The sequence below is a fragment of the Peromyscus maniculatus genome, chromosome 10 (assembly GCF_049852395.1).
Source record: "Peromyscus maniculatus bairdii isolate BWxNUB_F1_BW_parent chromosome 10, HU_Pman_BW_mat_3.1, whole genome shotgun sequence".
NCBI lineage: Eukaryota > Metazoa > Chordata > Mammalia > Rodentia > Cricetidae > Peromyscus > Peromyscus maniculatus.
Genome location: NC_134861.1, coordinates 83720753 through 83739938, shown reverse-complemented (window position 1 = coordinate 83739938; position 19186 = coordinate 83720753). Strand labels below are relative to the sequence as shown.

The window sequence follows — 19186 nt, the reverse complement described above, 5'->3', positions numbered from 1 at the left end:
GAATGACTATTTACAACTCATTAAGAGAAGCACAGGACTTTTTGGTTGTATTTGGGTGCCTCTGTAGCTATAAGAGGCACTACTAGGGGCCGATTAGCTTAACTAGAACAGACAACTGAGATTCTTACAGGAGAAAACACTTACAGGAGATATGTCACTGAATTGTTCATTAAAAACTACTCAGTTCTTAATATTTTCCTTGGTAATAAGAACATCTTATTAGTGAACAAAATGGAAATAATCTATGTCTTCATGAAGCTCCAAGCTATGTTATATGCAACAAAGCTTGCTCCTACGTAGAATTAAGGTTGACTTCAACATCAAGGCAAATGGTCAGTTTTCTGGTGTGGCTAGATGGCAGGGATGGACTGGTGAAGTGCATGGTTCTCAAGAAAATGGGCTCCAGAAAGCGAAACCATCTCCATGTGTTCAGTAGGAGCCGAAGCAAGGAATGGAAATTACACAATGATGCAGCATGCTTGAAGGAGCTCAGGGCTTAATTCTTAGGCTTTATCAGGTGTGCTAGCTAGCAGTCAGATTAAAGATGCTTCCTCTGGCTGGGAATTCTTCGTCTTCCAGAAGGTCAGATTCTGCTAGCTTGAGTTTGCTCAAGAAGTATACATCATGGAAGAAAAGACCAGCTGTCAGGGATGGGTTCACTTCAATTACATAGAATAATGTCAAAGAGAAATAGATGACAGAAATCAAATGAGAGAAACTTAGGATAACAGTTATGATCACAGTTGCTATAGGCAGATGAGATGGACGGGACTTTCATCATCATTATCATGATATAAATACACAGCCTTTATTAGCTTCAATTGCTTTATCTGAAAAAGATCGTCAGAATAATACTACCAACTTCACAGTGCTTTTCTTTATCAGAATTTAAAATGATTAACCATGAAAGTATTCAACATAATGTCTGGATGAATTATTATTGTTATTTTATGTTCCAGAAGGACTCTTGACTGCAAAGACTACTCAAATAATTAGATTATCTACTGCCAAGACTCAGGGATGGATCTTTAACTCTCAGAAACAAAAATTTCAAAGTTCAGAAATCATATTAAACTGCTACACAGAGAGACTATTTTGATTAGAAATTCCTAGGGTTGATGCTTTCCAGGGCCTCAATAGTAGATGAAACTCTTTGGTTAAATTTTATGCAAATAGTGTTGACAATAGCAGTTTGGGACAATAGCCTGGTAAAGGTTGGTCCTAGAGAGCAGATCCAGTAGTATGTTAGGATGTTACAACATCTCTTTATTCTAGGAGGCCACAAATGCCTGTAAAACCAGAGTATACTCAAGTCCAGCAGTTCTTACTAATATTTATTATTCCCCTAAACCTCACCCATGAAAAAAATCTAAGCAAACAACTCAAATATCCTATACATTATTTAAAGAGGTGGGACTGGTTATTTTAAAATACAAGTTACTCCTTTTTCTGTAATAGCGAAGGGACACTAATGAAAGCAGTCTGCAATTCCAAGGTCCAAGTTCTCATAGCACCTACGTGTCCACCTGTGGAAGCCCCGATGCACTGCAATCATTACCGGCACCAGGCAGAGAAGGGGCAGTGTCTTGGGCCTTTTGTAAGTGGACTACCCTGCCAATCCAACGTGGCCAACTGGATGTCATCACTGAGTTTACTTGTGGGGTTTCTAACTTGGCCCTTGTTTGGCTCTGGATCTCAAATGTCTCCCATAGGCTTTTATGTATTTTTCACCTGGTTTCCAGCTGATAGCACTGTTTGGGAAGAGATGAGTGAGGCCTGTCTGATAGGGGGTGGAACTCTGGGGGAGGACTTTTGGGGGGATGATAACTTGGTCTTGATTCTGGTTAGTTGCCATGTTGGAAGGCACAACTGCACGGTCCTGCAGCCTCAGATGACCCAGCAACCATGCCTTCCCACTTGTGATGGTCTGTATCCCTGAACCATGATGGAAGAAACTCTTCCTTCATGAAGTTCAAGAAAAGTAAATGATATGAACCACATATGGGCCTGTATACTTGGGGATACAGATCAGAGCACAAGTTGGAAACTACCATGAGAGAAAATCCCCTCAAAAATGCTTAGAAACTATTTAAGGTCTGTATCTATATAAGAAATGATCTTTCAACTATATTTTAATATTTATGGGATATATAATACTTTCTAAAACTTGTTGAACTTTAATCACTGTGCTATTGAAATCATACCTCATCTTTTTTTTTTTTTTTTTTTTTTTTTTTTTTTTTTTTTTTTTTTTGAGACAGAGTCTCTCTACATAGCCCTGGCTGTCCTGGAACTCACTAGGTAGACCAGTGTGGCCTCAAACTTAATGAGATCCACCTGCCTCTACTTCCCAAGTGCTGGAATTAAAGTATGCACTACTACCACACCTGGCTAAATAACTCAGTTTAAAATATGTTTCTACCCCCATAAAAAATTCATAGAATTTCCTAGATTTGCCCCAAATTCATGGCAATATATGACAGAGGTACTGAAGGCAAACACATGTGAAGAAGAGAAACCATGTAGGATGCTAACGTGGTAATCGATATGAGGTTACATAATATGATCCCAGGTATGTTTTCAAGATAATTGTTAATACAGGATATTCTTAGTAGGTTGAAAGGGTATTTCTTTTAGCCTGAACAATAGAATAAATTAAGCTGCCATCTATTAAGATGGAGAACATTAGTGAAGGAGAAGGCTTGGATGTCAGTGGTCAGGCAGGCTGGGCTGGGGAGCATGAACTAGGGGAGGATAAGCACTTAATTTTTTGACATAATTTTGAAATACTTCTAACAAGCTATCACGTTGAGTCAAAGTGGTAAAGCCTGAGGAAGTCTGACCAGCCCTTTTACTGGCCTTGAGGTTGAATGAAGGGGTCTGAGCACCAATGACAGCAGACAATGCTTAGAAAGAAACAGGAAACGCATTGTTCCAAATCACTATATTGTCTCCCCGCTGTTTGCTTGGGAAGTTATATGATTATTTCAATAGTGTTGCTGTTTTTCCAGATAATTTTAAAATTTCTTTTATGATTTTATTATTAAATGGATGGATGTTTGCTGGATTATACATATTAACCATCAGACATTTGTCTGAAATATCCATGATTCTTACTTATTTAAATTTATTTTTTATTTTTCTCACTTCAAAAAGTGCTTATATAGTCCTTGTAGAATACTTAGAAAAAATAAGAAAAAAGTGTTTTCTAATTCCTCTATATAGAAATAAACTCTAATATCTGAAATATATGAAAACACATCCTTACACTGTACATAAGTCTATTCACAGGTATGTGAACATATAATCTTTGACATTCTGATGTTTTGGGGTTTCTTTGAGATAAGGTCTCACTGTACATTTCCAGGTTTGCCTCAAAGACATGATCCTCCTGTCACAGCCTTCCAAGTGCTAAAATAACAGGCATGCACTATCACCCTCAGCTCACATTCTGTTTTGTTTGCCCTTTCATAGTTTTCCCATATCATTTGATATTTTCCACAACAGTGACATTAATGATGTCAAAATATAATGCTGAATGGATATCAAAAATTATTTTTTTCTAAAATCCTGCAGTTTAGATTGCTCCCAACTTTTTTACAATGAACAATATCATAAAGGAATATTTGCAAACGTCTGGGGCTATTTACTTAGAATAAATTACTATGGGCAGAATTGTCCTGTCAATGTGTATATAAAAATGTAAGGCTTTGGGGACATAACACCAAATCACCATCCAGAATGTAATATTGATTTACCAATTTCACTCTACCTAACATTCAAATGACTCTGGGTAATTTAAAAAGTTAAATCCATACTCAAAGGGAAAATAATTTGCTACTTCTGACAGAAGAATATAAAATAGCTAAATCTCATAAAACTGTCCTTCTGTGTGGCTTAGCAAACCACTGCATTTCATGTTCTATTCCAATTCTCATATTTCATATGGATTCTACATAAATGCATCACTCTTTTAAAATGACATTAATGTTTATTCTTAGAAGCATCTCATTCAATGGGATAAAGCCAACACAGAGAGCAAACACAGAATTCTAACTGATCTGGAGCTCCTTCCAAGAGCGGAGTACTTGCGTGGTAACAGCCCAGATAACCCAGGTCATTTTTCACAGTTGCTGTGTTTTGATCCAGGAATACTATGATTACTCTGAAGACATTTTGGAAATCGAGTTTAGTAGACTTCCCGGTCTACTCTACTGGTTTTACCCAGGCTTCTCCTTTACTAATGTTCTCCATCTTAATAGATGGCAGCTTAATTTACCCTATTGTTCAGGCTAAAAGAAATACCCTTTCAACCTACTAAGAATATCCTGTATTAACAATTATCTTGAAAACATATCTGGGATCATATTTTGTAACCTCATATCAATTAACACTTTAGCATCTTACATCGTTTCTCTTCTTCACATCTGTCTGCCTTCAGTACTTCTGTCATGGATTGCCATGAATTTGGGGCAAATCTATATAAATAGCAAGTTCAGGCCAACCTGAGCTATCACGTTGAGTCAAAGTGGTAAAGCCTGAGGAAGTCTGACCAGCCCTTTTACTGGCCTTGAGGTTGAATGAAGGGGTCCGAGCACCAATGATGGCAGACAGTGCTTAGAAAGAAACAGGAAACGCATTGTCCTCTAGAGCCTCCAGAGGGACACAGTCCTTCTCACACCTTGATTTCCATTCTAGTGAGACCAATTTCACACATCGAGGATTCTTGTTTTAATTTGAACCTCCAGATCTGCCTCTTAGATCCAATGTTTTGTTGTTCCAAGCTACCATGTTTATGGTAATTTGATAAGATGATTTGGTAATTTTGATAAGATAATAAGGTAATCTGATAAGATAGCTATGAGAAACTAATAAGTGTTGTGGATATGTACAAACAAACATATGCAGTATATATGTGTATATAACACACACACATATATCAGAGTATTATGTATATGTGTGCACATATATTGATTTTGGTAGAATTCCTGGATAAAGGTTATCTTGTTAAATGTGGCACTATTATAACATGGATGCACAAGTTGTTGAGACAAATCCTAACAAATGGAAGAATTATAGTTCTTAAAATTTATAAGAGATAAACAGCAACCCTATTAATGATGGTAAACCTCACTAAACATCTCTGGCAGAGCTATAGCATTCTGTGCAACATATTTATTTGTATTCGCCCCTCCCTCTTAAGTCATACAATGTTTATGATTATGAAATTCATTTCTAAGATACAGAATCTAGTTTTAGCATTCTTTATAGGGACATTGCTTTTCCCCAGATCACTTCCATATTCAATACTAAATATTCTATCACGGGAAGGTAGGTGGAGTGCCATGTTAAGCAGACTACTCAGGAGTTACCTGTACTAAAATTAACTGGGCAAAACTAAGAATCAGAAAGCATCTTAAAGATGTCAAGCCAACTAGCTGACCATCAGTATAGGTTCTGTGCACAGGCATCTTCAGGACTAATTTGAAGGCAGTAAGAGGTGATCTCTTTGCACCCTTCTCACATTTCCAAACACATGTAGAAACAGAAAAGTATATTATTTCCTTTCATTGTTTTATCTTTCAAATCAGCATTCTAAGGTCAACACACTAATAAAAATAAAATCAGAAAATCATAGTTTGCAGTTCTCTAATAGCTACTACTGGTGATAACTAACAGTACAGGTGCAAATATTCTCTAGAGGAAAATATAAATATATATATTACAGGATCTTATGCCCAATCCTGTGGATTCAGAGACCTCATATTTAGTTTGGATGGACACTTACATCTATGCATCTAAATGCAGTACTAAGTATCTCTGGGCTAACCTTCAAACTCTTTTGGATCTAAGTTTTCACAATCTGAGAGAAAAAAAAATGAAGATAACTTCTAGAGAGCAAAGCTGATATTTTTAAAAATTGTTTTTTCATGGTACATGGGAATGCTGCAGCATGCACTACTGTAGTAACTTATGAAAGAGAAGCACATCTAAATTAAGACTATAATGACCTTTGGGTAGTATGACTATTTTTGACATTTTTTCTATTTTTATTAGAAAAATAAGCTGAAAAATATTTTCTATCTTCTGCAAAATTAATTAGACAATATCTCAATTCATCTAGAATGCTACAAACATATTAAATATTTAAACTACCAAACTAAAGAAAAAATTAAGTGGATGAGAAAGACAATTCCAATAATCATATGCTGTTCTTTTATTCTCAGGCAAAAACAAGCTAATAAATCTATTAAAAATGTACTTTTTATGAAGGATGATACCATATTAATTATTGAGGGAGTCATAATCATAGAGACACCAACAGCGAGAAGCTAGTTAATTTACAGGGGAAAAAAATAAATTTGGTTCCTCGGAAGCCCCAGAGGACATTCAGTTTTCACTTTGCATGGACCGCAGCTGCTCTTAAATTAACTGGGGTGGGGGTGGGTGCTGTGCGCCTGCCGAGCCACCCTCAACGGATGGAGCTGCTACAGAGAGACAAGTACAGCAGCAGCGGACGCCCCGTGGGCTCTCAGTAAATATTAATCTATGATGTCAAGTCCTCTAATGAGAGTAGTGCTTGGAAGTTCTAAACAAAAGTGTAAAAAAGCATTTGTTCTAGAAGGAAAAAAACATGCTAGACAATTATGTACCTTTTGGCAGTCACAGGCACACACAAAAAAATAGCATGATTATTTTGAAATTTGATCTCTCTAGCGGTCAATACTATAAAGCTTGTTTTAAAAAAGCATTAACATTACTCAGAGTAGTGATCTTAATTCACTGTATTTGGATCCAATAATGCCTGCTATATTCCAAATTCAATAAAAGTCTGGTTCAGACTGTAGGGTTTAATTCTATAAGCTTCAAGTCAGGGAGATTTGAAGGAAATGGGAAGTAGGCAGGATCGTTTTTCAAGGTGGGGCTCACAGCCTGCCAGTAGAACGTTCCTAAGTAGGCCTAGAGAAGCGGTCCAGCAAGGAGACTGAGAATTTAACAGTCACTAACAGAACACTTTTAGCCTGCCTCAAAACAGGGCAGTGGAACACGGAACCAAATAAGCATGTGCCACAAACAAATAAGCAAACGAGATCCAAAACTATGATCCAATCTTGAGATTGAAACTGGAAAAAAAAAATCTTAGGCTGATCTAGAGAAAGATAACCAGAAGAGTCATGATTTAGGAGACATATCAGAGGGGAAAAAATGCTGATTTTTTTTTAAGCTTCCCTGAGAAGCTGTGCGAAGAATGTCTTCCAACATTAGAAGTCTACTGTAGGAAAGGAAACCTCAACTTACCTGGGTAACTCCTAGGAGTAGGAGAAGACCCTGTGGACAGCGGCTGTGGGAGGGGAAAAGCAGATTTCTGTCTGTGGGATGATGAGTTCTTGTTACAGAGACTCTCAAGCAACATAAGACCACAGCTTTTCAGAAATATAGAGACTCAGTCACATTAAAATCCACTAAAATCTAACTGACCCAAATTCCCAACACTTTTCCTAAGGTCTCCTTGCATATTACTCAAATCAGTATTATTATAAGGGGTGCAGGTCCGATAAAGAAAGTTAATTTCGTAGTTTATATTAAAATACAAGAATTTAGCATTAAATGACTAATTGGTAACTAGACAACCTAGGAACATGAAACTCCTGTTTTACTGCATACATCTGAATGCTGTTGACTTTCCTATGATGAACAAGTTAGCTGAATGTGCTTCAAACCAGAGGATAACGTGGTCAGGGGATGACTTCTATCTATAGCCTACCTCTGTGCCATCATAAGAAGTCTGCTCACAACATATCACGCTGAATTTTATTTTAATTGGGGCTCAATTTAAGTAAACTGTAACTTTTTTGTAAGAGCTGAAGTATTTGTAGCAAGTGTAAAAATGTGTTAACAGGCTGAATTATATTTATAACCAAATGTCCCTTTGTCATTCTTCATGAAATAAATATGAAAAAGTTAGACAAAAGCAAATTTGACTTTCAAAATGATTTTCCTAGGTACAAAACATCAAAAGAACTGGGAAAAGATCTGATATGTTCAGTGACAGAAAAATCATGTTTTTAATGAACGTCAATGATGTGATATGACTTGATATTTTAAACTATACAAATGTCACCCAGTTTTACTAACACCAGAATATGCCCCTATTATTTCTTACTCACTTTTAATATGATAGTTGTTATGCTTTGACAGCTTTTACCTTTCAACAAGAAAGTTCTAAGAGAAAAGAAAACAGAAGTGGAATGTCACCCACCTCTTAGAAAGAATTATTTACAAAATAAATACCTCTCGCCTCTAAACACAGGCAACTTTACTAGAACAGTGGCAGCCAAACTGTCATCAAAGAATCATGGTTTCAGAATCTTAACTCCCCATGGAATCATAGATTTTCCTGTGGTTTATGCACATAAAAACAAAATGTATTACCTAGCTAAAATACTCATTATGTTTTCATTGAAATTCTGGAATACTATACTTTGCTTTCATTCCTAATGCCACTGTTTGAAGACCCACCATCAGCATGGGCCATAAAATGACACTAAATGTCATCTCACAGGCGACCTTTAGTATGAATGGAAATAAATGACAAAAAGGTCACTCTTACTTGAAAGTACAAAAATTCAACTTAAGTTTAACATATATATATATATATATATATATATATATATATATATATGCCTACTATGTGTCAGGTTCTTGAATTATTCATGTTTGCGTCCTTCACCTAGTATAATGTAAAGTGCACATTAGAATAATCAACATTTTGTTCCATATGGGATGAATATGCTAATTAAAAAGATACACAATAGTAGTTTGTTTGGGAAAGAACACCATTGAACAGTTTGCACCATCTAAATATAATGTAGAAATTAGTACAGCTGTTGATATTAGTTAGGGTTTAAGGGATTATTATTTGTATAACTGGGATATACATGTAAAAATAGCTAATGATTACTCCAGGTTTAGATTTTAAACTAATTCCTCTGGGGGTGTGAGATAATCAAGTGATTCCTGAAAGAAGGCATTCTCTTGCCTATTGCATATATGAGCCAGCCACATGGAGCACAACCACATCAAAGGAACAACAGTTTTGCCTAAATCACAGTATCCGCTGGCTTTCTAACTTTTCCGGTCATGATCCTCCAGTCCTGCTGTATCTTTAAACTCCACTTTTCTTTCCTACCAAGTATGCAGCAATAGCAGCATTGTTCCAGGCAGGCAATCATTCACTTGTGTGGGACTCTGGAAGAACATTCCTGTGAATGCCTTGAGCCATCTGCCACAGACAATCACACATTATGCTGTGATGTTCCTCCTAGACATTTGATGCTAAATGACTCTGACTTTGAAGCTGATCTAATAGACCAGTCACAGCACAGGTTGGAGGACTGATGCACCACTTTGAGAAGAATGGGGGAACATTAAGCACAAGTGGAAGTCTGGCATTCCAGCCATGTTCCATCAAGTGTCAGGGCCCTGCAGCAGGCCTGATTACGTAATCAGCCTAAGGAAGTTAATCTGTTTCATCCCAAGTACCTACACTGATGCACTGCTATTTGCTCCATGAGATACAGAAGGGAAGTGAGTCACTGACCCTCCTCTAGTCAAAGGCAATGAAGACCACACTAAGGGAAATCTAAGTGTTGGTGTAATGGGAAAGGACTATGGTAGAACAACCAAACAACCTATAAGTTTGATATGAAAAAGAAAAGCTATGTTGCACGGCATGGAATGGGTATTGTAGTTTGACACACTGGTACATTATGTACCCCTTTGTAGAATCAGTTAGTTCCTTTCCATCTGGGTCTGGTCAGTAATGCTATGTGCAGAAAAAAAAAGAAATGGATGGAGGAGAAAGGAGGAGAGGGAAGGGGAGTGAAAGTAGAGGGGACAGTAGAGGTATGATATGATATATATGATAGATAGGTATATGACAGATAGATAGATAGATAGATAGATAGATGATAGATAGATAGATGCAAAGATAGATGATAGATAGATAGATGTATAGATGGATGATAGATGTAAAGATAGATGATAGATAGATAGATAGATAGATAGATAGATAGATAGATAGATAGATAGATAGGTGATAGATATATAGATAGATGATAGAAAGGAAGGGAGGGAGGGAGGGAGGGAGGGAGGGAGGGAGGGAGGGAGGGAGGGAGGAAGGAAGGAAGGAAGGAAGGAAGGAAGGAAGGAAGGAAGGAAGGAAGGAAGGAAGGAAGGAAGGAAGGAAGATAGGAGATAGGTCAGGGTATTGATTGCTCCAGCTGGCTCCTTGTCAGATGGCCTGATTGACTGAATCATCAAGCCTACATCCCCATCATTTCTTAAGATCCTTCTCTGCTCTTTCCCTTCGTTTTAGATTCCATCCATCACCCTTTCCACATCCCCTGGGCCCAGGATAGCAGCAATTTCATTGTCACTAGCACGATGATACCAGTGTCCTGTGTCTTCTGTATCCTCGACTTTGTAAATAATACCTTTGTCGAGTGATCGTAATTTGAGTTCATTATTTGATTCACACTGGGACCCTGACACCTAGTCAGGTGTCACTGTAAGATTTTGACCATGAGTGGCCAGGAGGATAGGTTTTGTTACCAGTTGCGATAACACATACAGGAAGAGAGTAAGTTCAATTATAGAAATAAAGTAAACCATGTTCTGAATTAGATGTACGATACTTGTAAATCATCCACAGGGAGAGACTCACAGCAGCTGCAAAAGAAAGCCTGACCTGAACAATGAGATAATCATCAATGGGTAGAAGTCTGTAAGATTTAATCATTGCTATAGGGACTTGTAGGGTACAGAAAATTTATTTCATTTAGGAGATGAAGCCTCAAAGCTCCACTTAAAAGTACAAAAATCCTAGCATTTAAAACAACATTAATTATTGTCTAGCTGAGCTCTCCCTTGGTAGATGAGGTAACTAAGCCTGCAGCTAGGCATCAGAGGGCACACTGTTAATGATAGTGCTGGTGTGAGAATCTACCTGGATTCATATATATATATATATATATATATATATATATATATATATATATATATATGTACTCTTCTCACAATATACAGCATTTATTGCTATTTGAGTGACTTCCACAAGTCAGAAAATACTGAGCACCTAGTGAAAGTTGATATAAAGGACAAAATAAAATTTTAATTATTTTCAAACAGTTCATAGAATTAACTAACGAGGCATCCAAACACAGAGGAATGAAACAACTATTGTTTGTTAAGCATGTAAGTTTTCATTGTTAATATGCAAGGTCAGCAGCATATTCACTCATAATGTTTCTACCCACAGAGGCTACCCACCCAGATGACAGCGTGAATTAATCACATTTAAACAAGGGAGAGATAAACACTGTTATTATTATTTATGAATATGTATGCATTATGTCTGTGTTATTATTTACATGTATAAGATCCATGTAAGCAAAGACAACAAAACAGTTGAAAACCATCTCAATAGCATCCTAACTACAACGCTATCACCTTTCTATTTTCTCAATTTTCCTACTTTCTCAGTTGCATTTATCAACAGCAAAAAATTAACTCATTAAAAATTGGGCTTATGTAGTAGAATTTTTAAAAGTCTGAATTTGGGAGCTACTATTTCAAGATAAAAGTGATGGTTACATGTACAGTTAAGATGATCACTATTGGGCTGTGATGTAGTTAGTGGGCAGCTGTTCCAGCTTTTACCTGGAAGTACTACCCCTAGTGAGGCTTCTGGTAACTGCCACGCCTACCTATGACCCGCCCCTGGGGCGAGGCTGAGACAAGAACCCTTAACACCCAAGATTCAGTTGTGCAGGTCCTCTTGGTTCCTTGTGATCCTGGATGCTGGATGGTAGACTAAGCAGTTCTCCAGAGAACCCCGCTGGACTATACCTCACCTCTCCTGGATCCTGTAACCAACCCCTGTAATGGCTGTAAGTTACCCCAAAATAAACCTCTTTTTTAATTATGTGGAGTTGCTTTGTTAATCCCCACAATACTGTGAGGTAAAGCAAGATGGTGGGACACAACTTTCTGATGCCCGTTCTCCTATAGAAATATCAGATTGAACAATTACCTACACCAGAAATAACTTCACCAGGCCTAAGAAAGCCAGATGAGTAATTACAAGCACATCTGTGTAGACTACAGGTAAGTTAAGATACAAAGAAGTGCTGTAGATATCACTCTATATAAATAAAACACTGATGGCCAGTGACCAGACAGGAAGTATAGGCGGGACAAGGAGAGAGGAGAATTGGGGAAACAGGAAGAAGGAGAGGGAGACACTGCAGCCACTGCCAGGACAAGCAGCATGTAAAGACGCCAGTAAGCCACCAGCCACGTGGCAAGGTATAGATTTATAGAAATGGGTTAATTTAAGATATAAGAACAGTTAGCAAGAAGCCTGCCACGGCCATACAGTTTATAAGTAATATAAGCATCTGAGTGATTATTTTATACGTGGATTGTGGGACTGTGGGGCTTGGTGGAACCTGGAGAGAAGCCCTCCAGCAACAAAGAAGAGGTTAAGAAAGAAAATCCTATGCAACAAATCACCCTCTCTCCAACCCCAGGCAATGCAGCTTAGAGACAGATGCCCTCTGCTTAGAGACAGGATAGAGAATGAGTCCACAGACACAAATGTTAGACACACTCCAGGAAAATCAGTGTGAGGACCAGGTGAGCTCCCATCACCTTGGTCTCCAGGTGAGTACAGAGGACTGCACAGAGTTAGTCTGGTCCAGTATCTCAAGATTCTATAACTTCCCTGCAACTCAGTCTCTTATTCACTCCACACCAGACTAGCCTCAGAGCCTTAAGGTACAAACTCCCCCTAATACCATGTCAGAGACAATGGACTCGGTCCCTATGATGTCTTGGCCTCTAGGCCTACTCAGCACCAGGCCAGCCTTTGTGTCCCCAGACTACAGGCTACTTTAAGTAAGTTCCAGACCATACCAGAACCAAAAGGCCTCCACATAGGAAAGGAAGTTAAGATACAGACAATGTGTCATTACTGACAGAAAATCCTAGAAATGCCACTAAAATAATACAAAAACCCAGGGCTGATTAAATTTAGTAAAATTAAAGATATAAAATCAATATACAAAACAAATGGTATTTCTACACACTACTACAAACTCTCCAAAAGAAAAATCAAGTTCATAGGGTCCCATCCTTAGATGAAGGTCTAGAGGTAGACAATGGTTGTTGAAGTGGGGAGGATCAGTTTCCTTTAGAGATGAGCTCCCTGATAGGTTGTCCAATCATAAATGGACAGTCCTAAACATATGTACATATAGGCAAAACTATTTGTATTCTATAGGATATGTGACTGTATGTATGTATGCATGCATGAATGTATGTATGTATGTATGTAAAACACAAAAATAATTGTAGAAGAGGTCATGAATTCATGAGGGGATTGTTTGGGTGAGACACAGAAGGAACTGTAAACAAAGAGAAAGGGGTAGATATGATTTAAAGACAATGTACCCATGTATGAAATTCTCAAAAAATTAAAATTATAAATGGGAAGCAATCCTATTTATAATAGCTACAAATAATAAAATATTGAGTAATAAATTTATCCAAGATGAATTATATATACTCTTAGATCTATAAAGTATAAAAATTAATGAAAGAAATTGATTAAAAGCACAAATAAATGAAAAGATCTCATATTCATAGACTATAAGAATAAATAATGTTAAAATGCTTGCAGTACTCAAAGAAATCTAATGCATTGATGATAAAAATCCCAATGACATTTTTTTCAGAGAAATAAAAAAATCCTAAAATCTGTATGGAAGTATATAGCATCCCAAATAGCCAAAGCAATCTTGAGCAAAGAAGAATGAAGCTCTAGCCATCACAATATCTGACTTCTAAATAAGCTACAAAGATTTCTAGATAGATTACTAGATAGATAGTTAGATAGATAGATGATATATAGATAGCCAGATAAAATAGATGATAGATAGATAGATAGATAAGTAGATAGATATATGTACAGCATTTAATATGTAATGTATGTGTATTGATTCTATAATGTAATAGAATAGCATAAAGTATGCAGAACAGAATCAGATCCCAGAAATAAAAGTATCCATCAAGAGTCAGTTGATTTTCAACAAAGGTGCCAAGAATCTACAATGGAGAGAAAATAAAATTCTTCAATGATCAGTGGTAGGAAAACTGGATATTCGCATGCAGAAGAATGAGAATGAAAATAGACCATTACCTCACACCTTCAAAAGTCAACTCAAAACTGATTATTTAACTGAAACCATAAATATTTTAGAAGCAAACAGAACAAAAGGTGTTATGCTGAACTTGACAAAGATTATTCTCAAATAGAAAAAAAATAACATCATAATTTTATTGCAAGAGCTGACTCCAAAAAACACAGAAAAAAATGATAAATTGACAAATCATACTGTATCAAACTAAAATGCTTCTGCTCAGCAAGAGGAGCAATTAGCAGAGAAAGCAAGCAAGTGCAAAGTGTGTAAACATATTTACCAACCACTCACTTGACAAGAGGGTAATGTCATGAATATATAAGGAACTCAAGTGTAAAACACATATAGCCCACTTAAAATGCACAGCACACTTAACAGGCATATCTTAAAAGGCTTATAAGCCAAGAAATATGTAAAAAAAAAATGTTCAATGATACTAACTATCCAAGAAACACAAATTCAATCTACAATGAGTTGTGAGCTCCCCCATGTTAAAGATCACCACTATCAAGAAGACAAGAGATAACAAGGTTTGGCCCAGATTTGGAGACAAGGGAACCCTCGCATTGTATCATTGGGAATGTAATTTAGTTTAGCTGTTACAGATAATGGGAGGCGGTTCCCCCAAAGAATTAAGAGAACTGTCATCTGATCCAACAGTCCCATTCATCATTATTCAACATATAATGAAAGAAAATAAAATGAGTGTGCCACGGCCTGTGTGTACTTCCCTACGTCACAGCATCATTCACAACAGCCAATACGTAGTATCACCCTAAATATCAGCCACAGATGAATGAATGAAAAAATAATAAATATATACTATTTTCACTTTCAACATTATTATATAACTAGACATGTAATTGGCATACTATTTGGGATTTTAAAAGAAGGAAATCCTACTTTTTTGGGATTTTAAAAGAAGGAAATTTGAAGCAAAATAGAGGAACCTGGAGGGCATTTCGAAAGTAAAATAAGCCATCTATAGAATACAAATGCTGCATGGTTTCACTGAGGTGTAGAAACTTAGAAAGTGAGGCTCATAGGCCAAGATGGCAAGGAGCAAGGGAAAGGAGAGGATGTTGGTCAAAGCATGCAAAACCCATTACAATTGTGGAGTAGGTTTTTGGGATCAATTCTACACATGCTGGTTACAGCTCATATATGTTGTATATTTCAAATTTGCCAAGAGGAGATTTTGTTTTCATTGCAGAAATGATTTAACCATATGAAATTACAGATACATTAAGTAGCTTAATATAATCATTCTATGACATAAATATATACTAAAATATCACATTGTGTTCCACAAATGCACATAATTGTTCCTTGTCAATTAAAATAAAAAGTAGAAAAGATAGTTGGTTTTCATCCGCAGTTTGACACAAGTCTGTTTTACAAATTGCAACAAAGAAGAGCTTTACAAACTTTCCACAGTTCTACTAACAATGCTCAAAACACATCAGACTTTGACAAGAAGTCATGATCTGTAAAAAATGCAACAAAAACAACAAACAAAACCCAAGATCCCATGAACTGGTAACAACAAAGGACAACCCACAATCTAGAAGAAATTGTCCTTAAACATTTGACCCAGGAATCTGTTCTGTATATAACTCATCCACTGAAGAAGTAGTCGGGTTAAGCACATCGCCTGGGTGTGTGCTGGGACCTCAATGTCAAATGCACAGGAATAACCTAATCCCCAGGAGTGAAACAGGGAAGCCTTGAACTGTAAAAAGTGGGAAAGAGGAGACCGTTTGCAGAGCCAGGTTCTAGGTAATGCCGTGTGTGTGTGTGTGTGTGTGTGTGTGTATGTGTGTGTGTGTGTGTGTGTGTCTGTTATCACACTGTGCGCTAAACAAAGAATGCCTCTGAGCCTGCCGAACTCCAGTAAATAAAGTCTATTTTAATCAGGTTAAACTGAACCCTTCCCCCATTTCTCTTTATGGAACATGTTCATTCCTTGGGCCATCTACTTTTAGACACCTCATTATCAACTCTTCCCTTTATTCTCTATTTTGTGAGAAGAAATCAGAACATCCACAGTTTCCTAGGAGAAAGTGAATATACTAAATTTCATTTTCTAGGGACTAGAAAGAGGCTTCTGTCTACTGAAGTTCTATATCAACCATAATGAAGCAGTTTCATGAGAGAAACAGGTCACTGATATAAATCATATTTAAAGCATATTACCTGGAAACACTGACCTCTTAAACACTACAAACTGAACTGTAAAGCAAAAGTATCTTGGTCTCATTTCTATCTTTAAACATGATATTTAATAGCTAACATTGGTCTAGCCTCTCAAGGGACTTCAGCTTTGAATTTAAGTTTACTCAAGCACACTGGTAGGGCAGAGGAAGTGTATGCAACCCAGTTACATCCTAGGTACTACAGCATTCAGTATTATGGGAAGGAAAATTTTACTCAAATAGTGAAATCTTACACCAATCCCAGTGTACAGAGTTGTTTTAGTTTAGGCCCACAGACAGCATGCAAACACTAATGTATAGTCAATGTTTGAAAAATTCTATGAATTTCTATATATGTATAGTCGATGATTGAGAAATTATATACCATTAAAATCCCTGACCGATATGAAAAAGTTTTGCTTATTATATATTTAAACATCATGGATTTAAAGGGTCCTTTTTTTCAGTCACATGCATTTAGATGGAACACAACACATTCCTCCATTGCCCCACATTAACAAATATTATAGCCAGAACTTACAATGGGATTATAAAAGCAAATCTTGGGAAGGTTTCTTGAAGCAGGACTACAATTATGTCAAATGTGCATTCACATGAACAAAGACCAGAATGTATTATTTAAATGTACAAGGTAATACTGGACAAGCTGAGCTGCAGGTGCCTTTTTCATTTTGTAAAAGTGCATTAATGGTGAGACAAGGCAAATGCAATGAAAATTCTGTAAATCCCAGGTACTTACCGTCGTTGGAAAATAACGACTAGTTTTGAATTTTTTCATAGCCATTGAAGAGGTGTAAGTGCCCAGGAAGAGGATGAAAGACATGAGTGTGATATCAGGAACAAAATCACAGTTGTTTCCCACAAGCTTTCCTCCATACTTCAAACACTCCTTCTTTGACAAATAGGCCCAGTCAAAGGTGGCATTATGGTACTGAAAATAAAACAAGGATTTTTTTTAAGAGAATATTGACACATCTGAAGCAGCTTTTCACACTTCATGGGATCTAGATGGACTGCACCAGAACCACTATACACCAATCTGAAGATGATCACTGGAGGATGTAGTACCCTGATGAGGCCTTACTAGAGTGACAGGGGATTAAGAAGCCCAATGAGAGGGATTATGCAGTGTGTTATGCAGTTTGCTCTTCCCTCTTACAACCAGCCATTTGTTTAATAGTCACAAACTACAAAGTACTTACTTGTGTGTACCTAGGTCCATACTGACCTACCTTATGTAACTATCAATACTCTAAAAGGTAACTAACCCACAGTATGCTATTTCTTATCATAATAAGTGCATCCTAATGACTGAAGAAATGATACTATCAAAGTGTGCACAAAGACTCTTCAGTGGCAAACCTAATACAACATGGCTTTCTTCTTGTTGACCATAGGTCAGCACTTGGAACACCCGTGAGTGGAATGGCTGTGATACCTCTGCAACCCTTCGGCTGTGTGAGAGATCTCCAGTCCTGTGTTCCCGTGATCTCAAGCACACAGCTCAGTTTCTCATGTTGCTGTCCTGCCATCAACACCGCACATCTTTCTGGCCACTCCCTCTATCTTCTGTATATAATACAGAGGTGAATCTTCTTGCTCGTGTCATGGGTAGACCGGTGCGCCCACCTCAGCTCCTACCCAACCACAGCCAGCTGCTTCTCTGCAAGCTGCCCTTTGTCATGCAACAGCCACCTTACCAATCACTGCCTAAGCTACCTGCTTCTGCTCAGGGACAGGACAGCCCTTGGGCACAGACTATACTCCAGAACTTCAGAATCAGGCTGAGGCTAAACTCAGCTGAGACACATCCTTGTTCACAGTTGACCTGTCCTGAACTGCTTTTCTTACTCAGTCTGAGGCATACTCTCAACTAGTGCCATACAAGTGAAATCCTTCTATTAGAATCTAATTCTAAAACAGTCAGCATACTTTACTGATTGGACAACTACAAGTCAATGGCCTCTAAGTCCCAGGAACATTTTCTAGACTCTAAGAGTCTGACGGAAACCTCTAAGTAATTTCAATAGGTTTCTCACCCTTAGTATCCAACAGTGTAGGGGTTAATGCTCCTCCTATGCTTGATGGTTTTCTGTGATAAAGTTACTCTTATGTAAAAGAATCTCTGTGCAGCTATTTCTTATATCTGAGCCTTATTCGATAATTACCCTTTAAATATGCTGGTTTTGCTGTACAAAGAGCATGTGTTCATACTATGGCAGCAATGGCTGCTTCCTAGACTTGCATTCCCAGAACCTTCTCTGCCTAAATAAAAGTCAACGTGTTTAGTGGAAATGATTGGATATCTCATCTGAGAAAGTTTCTAACTACCTTATAACTTGTATCTTCTTGGGTTCCAGGCTAAGAGGACACTTATAATAATGAGAATTACTTAGAAATACCTTACAAAAAAGTGTGGCATGATAAATTTCTGTTGTCCTTTAAAGGAAAGAATTCTATGTCACATCAAATAAATCAACATCTTTTACCATTCTAGGAATTCTCTTGATATCAGTGGTCCAGTCTGGCCAGAAAGGGAAGAGGTTTTCATAAAACTCAAAAGGTAAAATGCCTATCCAAGGTATAAAAATCAACTCTAGATTTTCACTTGAAATATTTTCCCATTACCTCCAGTTGTAAACAGTTGAACTGCAGAACTGCTTTTATCGAACTCTGCAAGGTGATTAATCATGTCTTGTGTTGTTT

The 19186-nt window shown here is 37.3% G+C and overlaps 1 protein-coding gene across 5 annotated transcripts in view; it reads right to left on the bottom strand.

Moving 5' to 3' along the window:
• Slc4a4 (solute carrier family 4 member 4) overlaps positions 1 to 19186 on the bottom strand; it is a 336420-nt gene that overhangs the window by 40761 nt on the left and 276473 nt on the right. For all 5 annotated transcript variants that reach the window (XM_076546591.1, XM_076546588.1, XM_042257613.2 and 2 more), the window contains one exon: positions 17220 to 17411. In XM_076546591.1, the coding sequence (XP_076402706.1) occupies positions 17220 to 17411 (192 nt within the window). The remainder of the gene's footprint in view (positions 1 to 17219; positions 17412 to 19186) is intronic.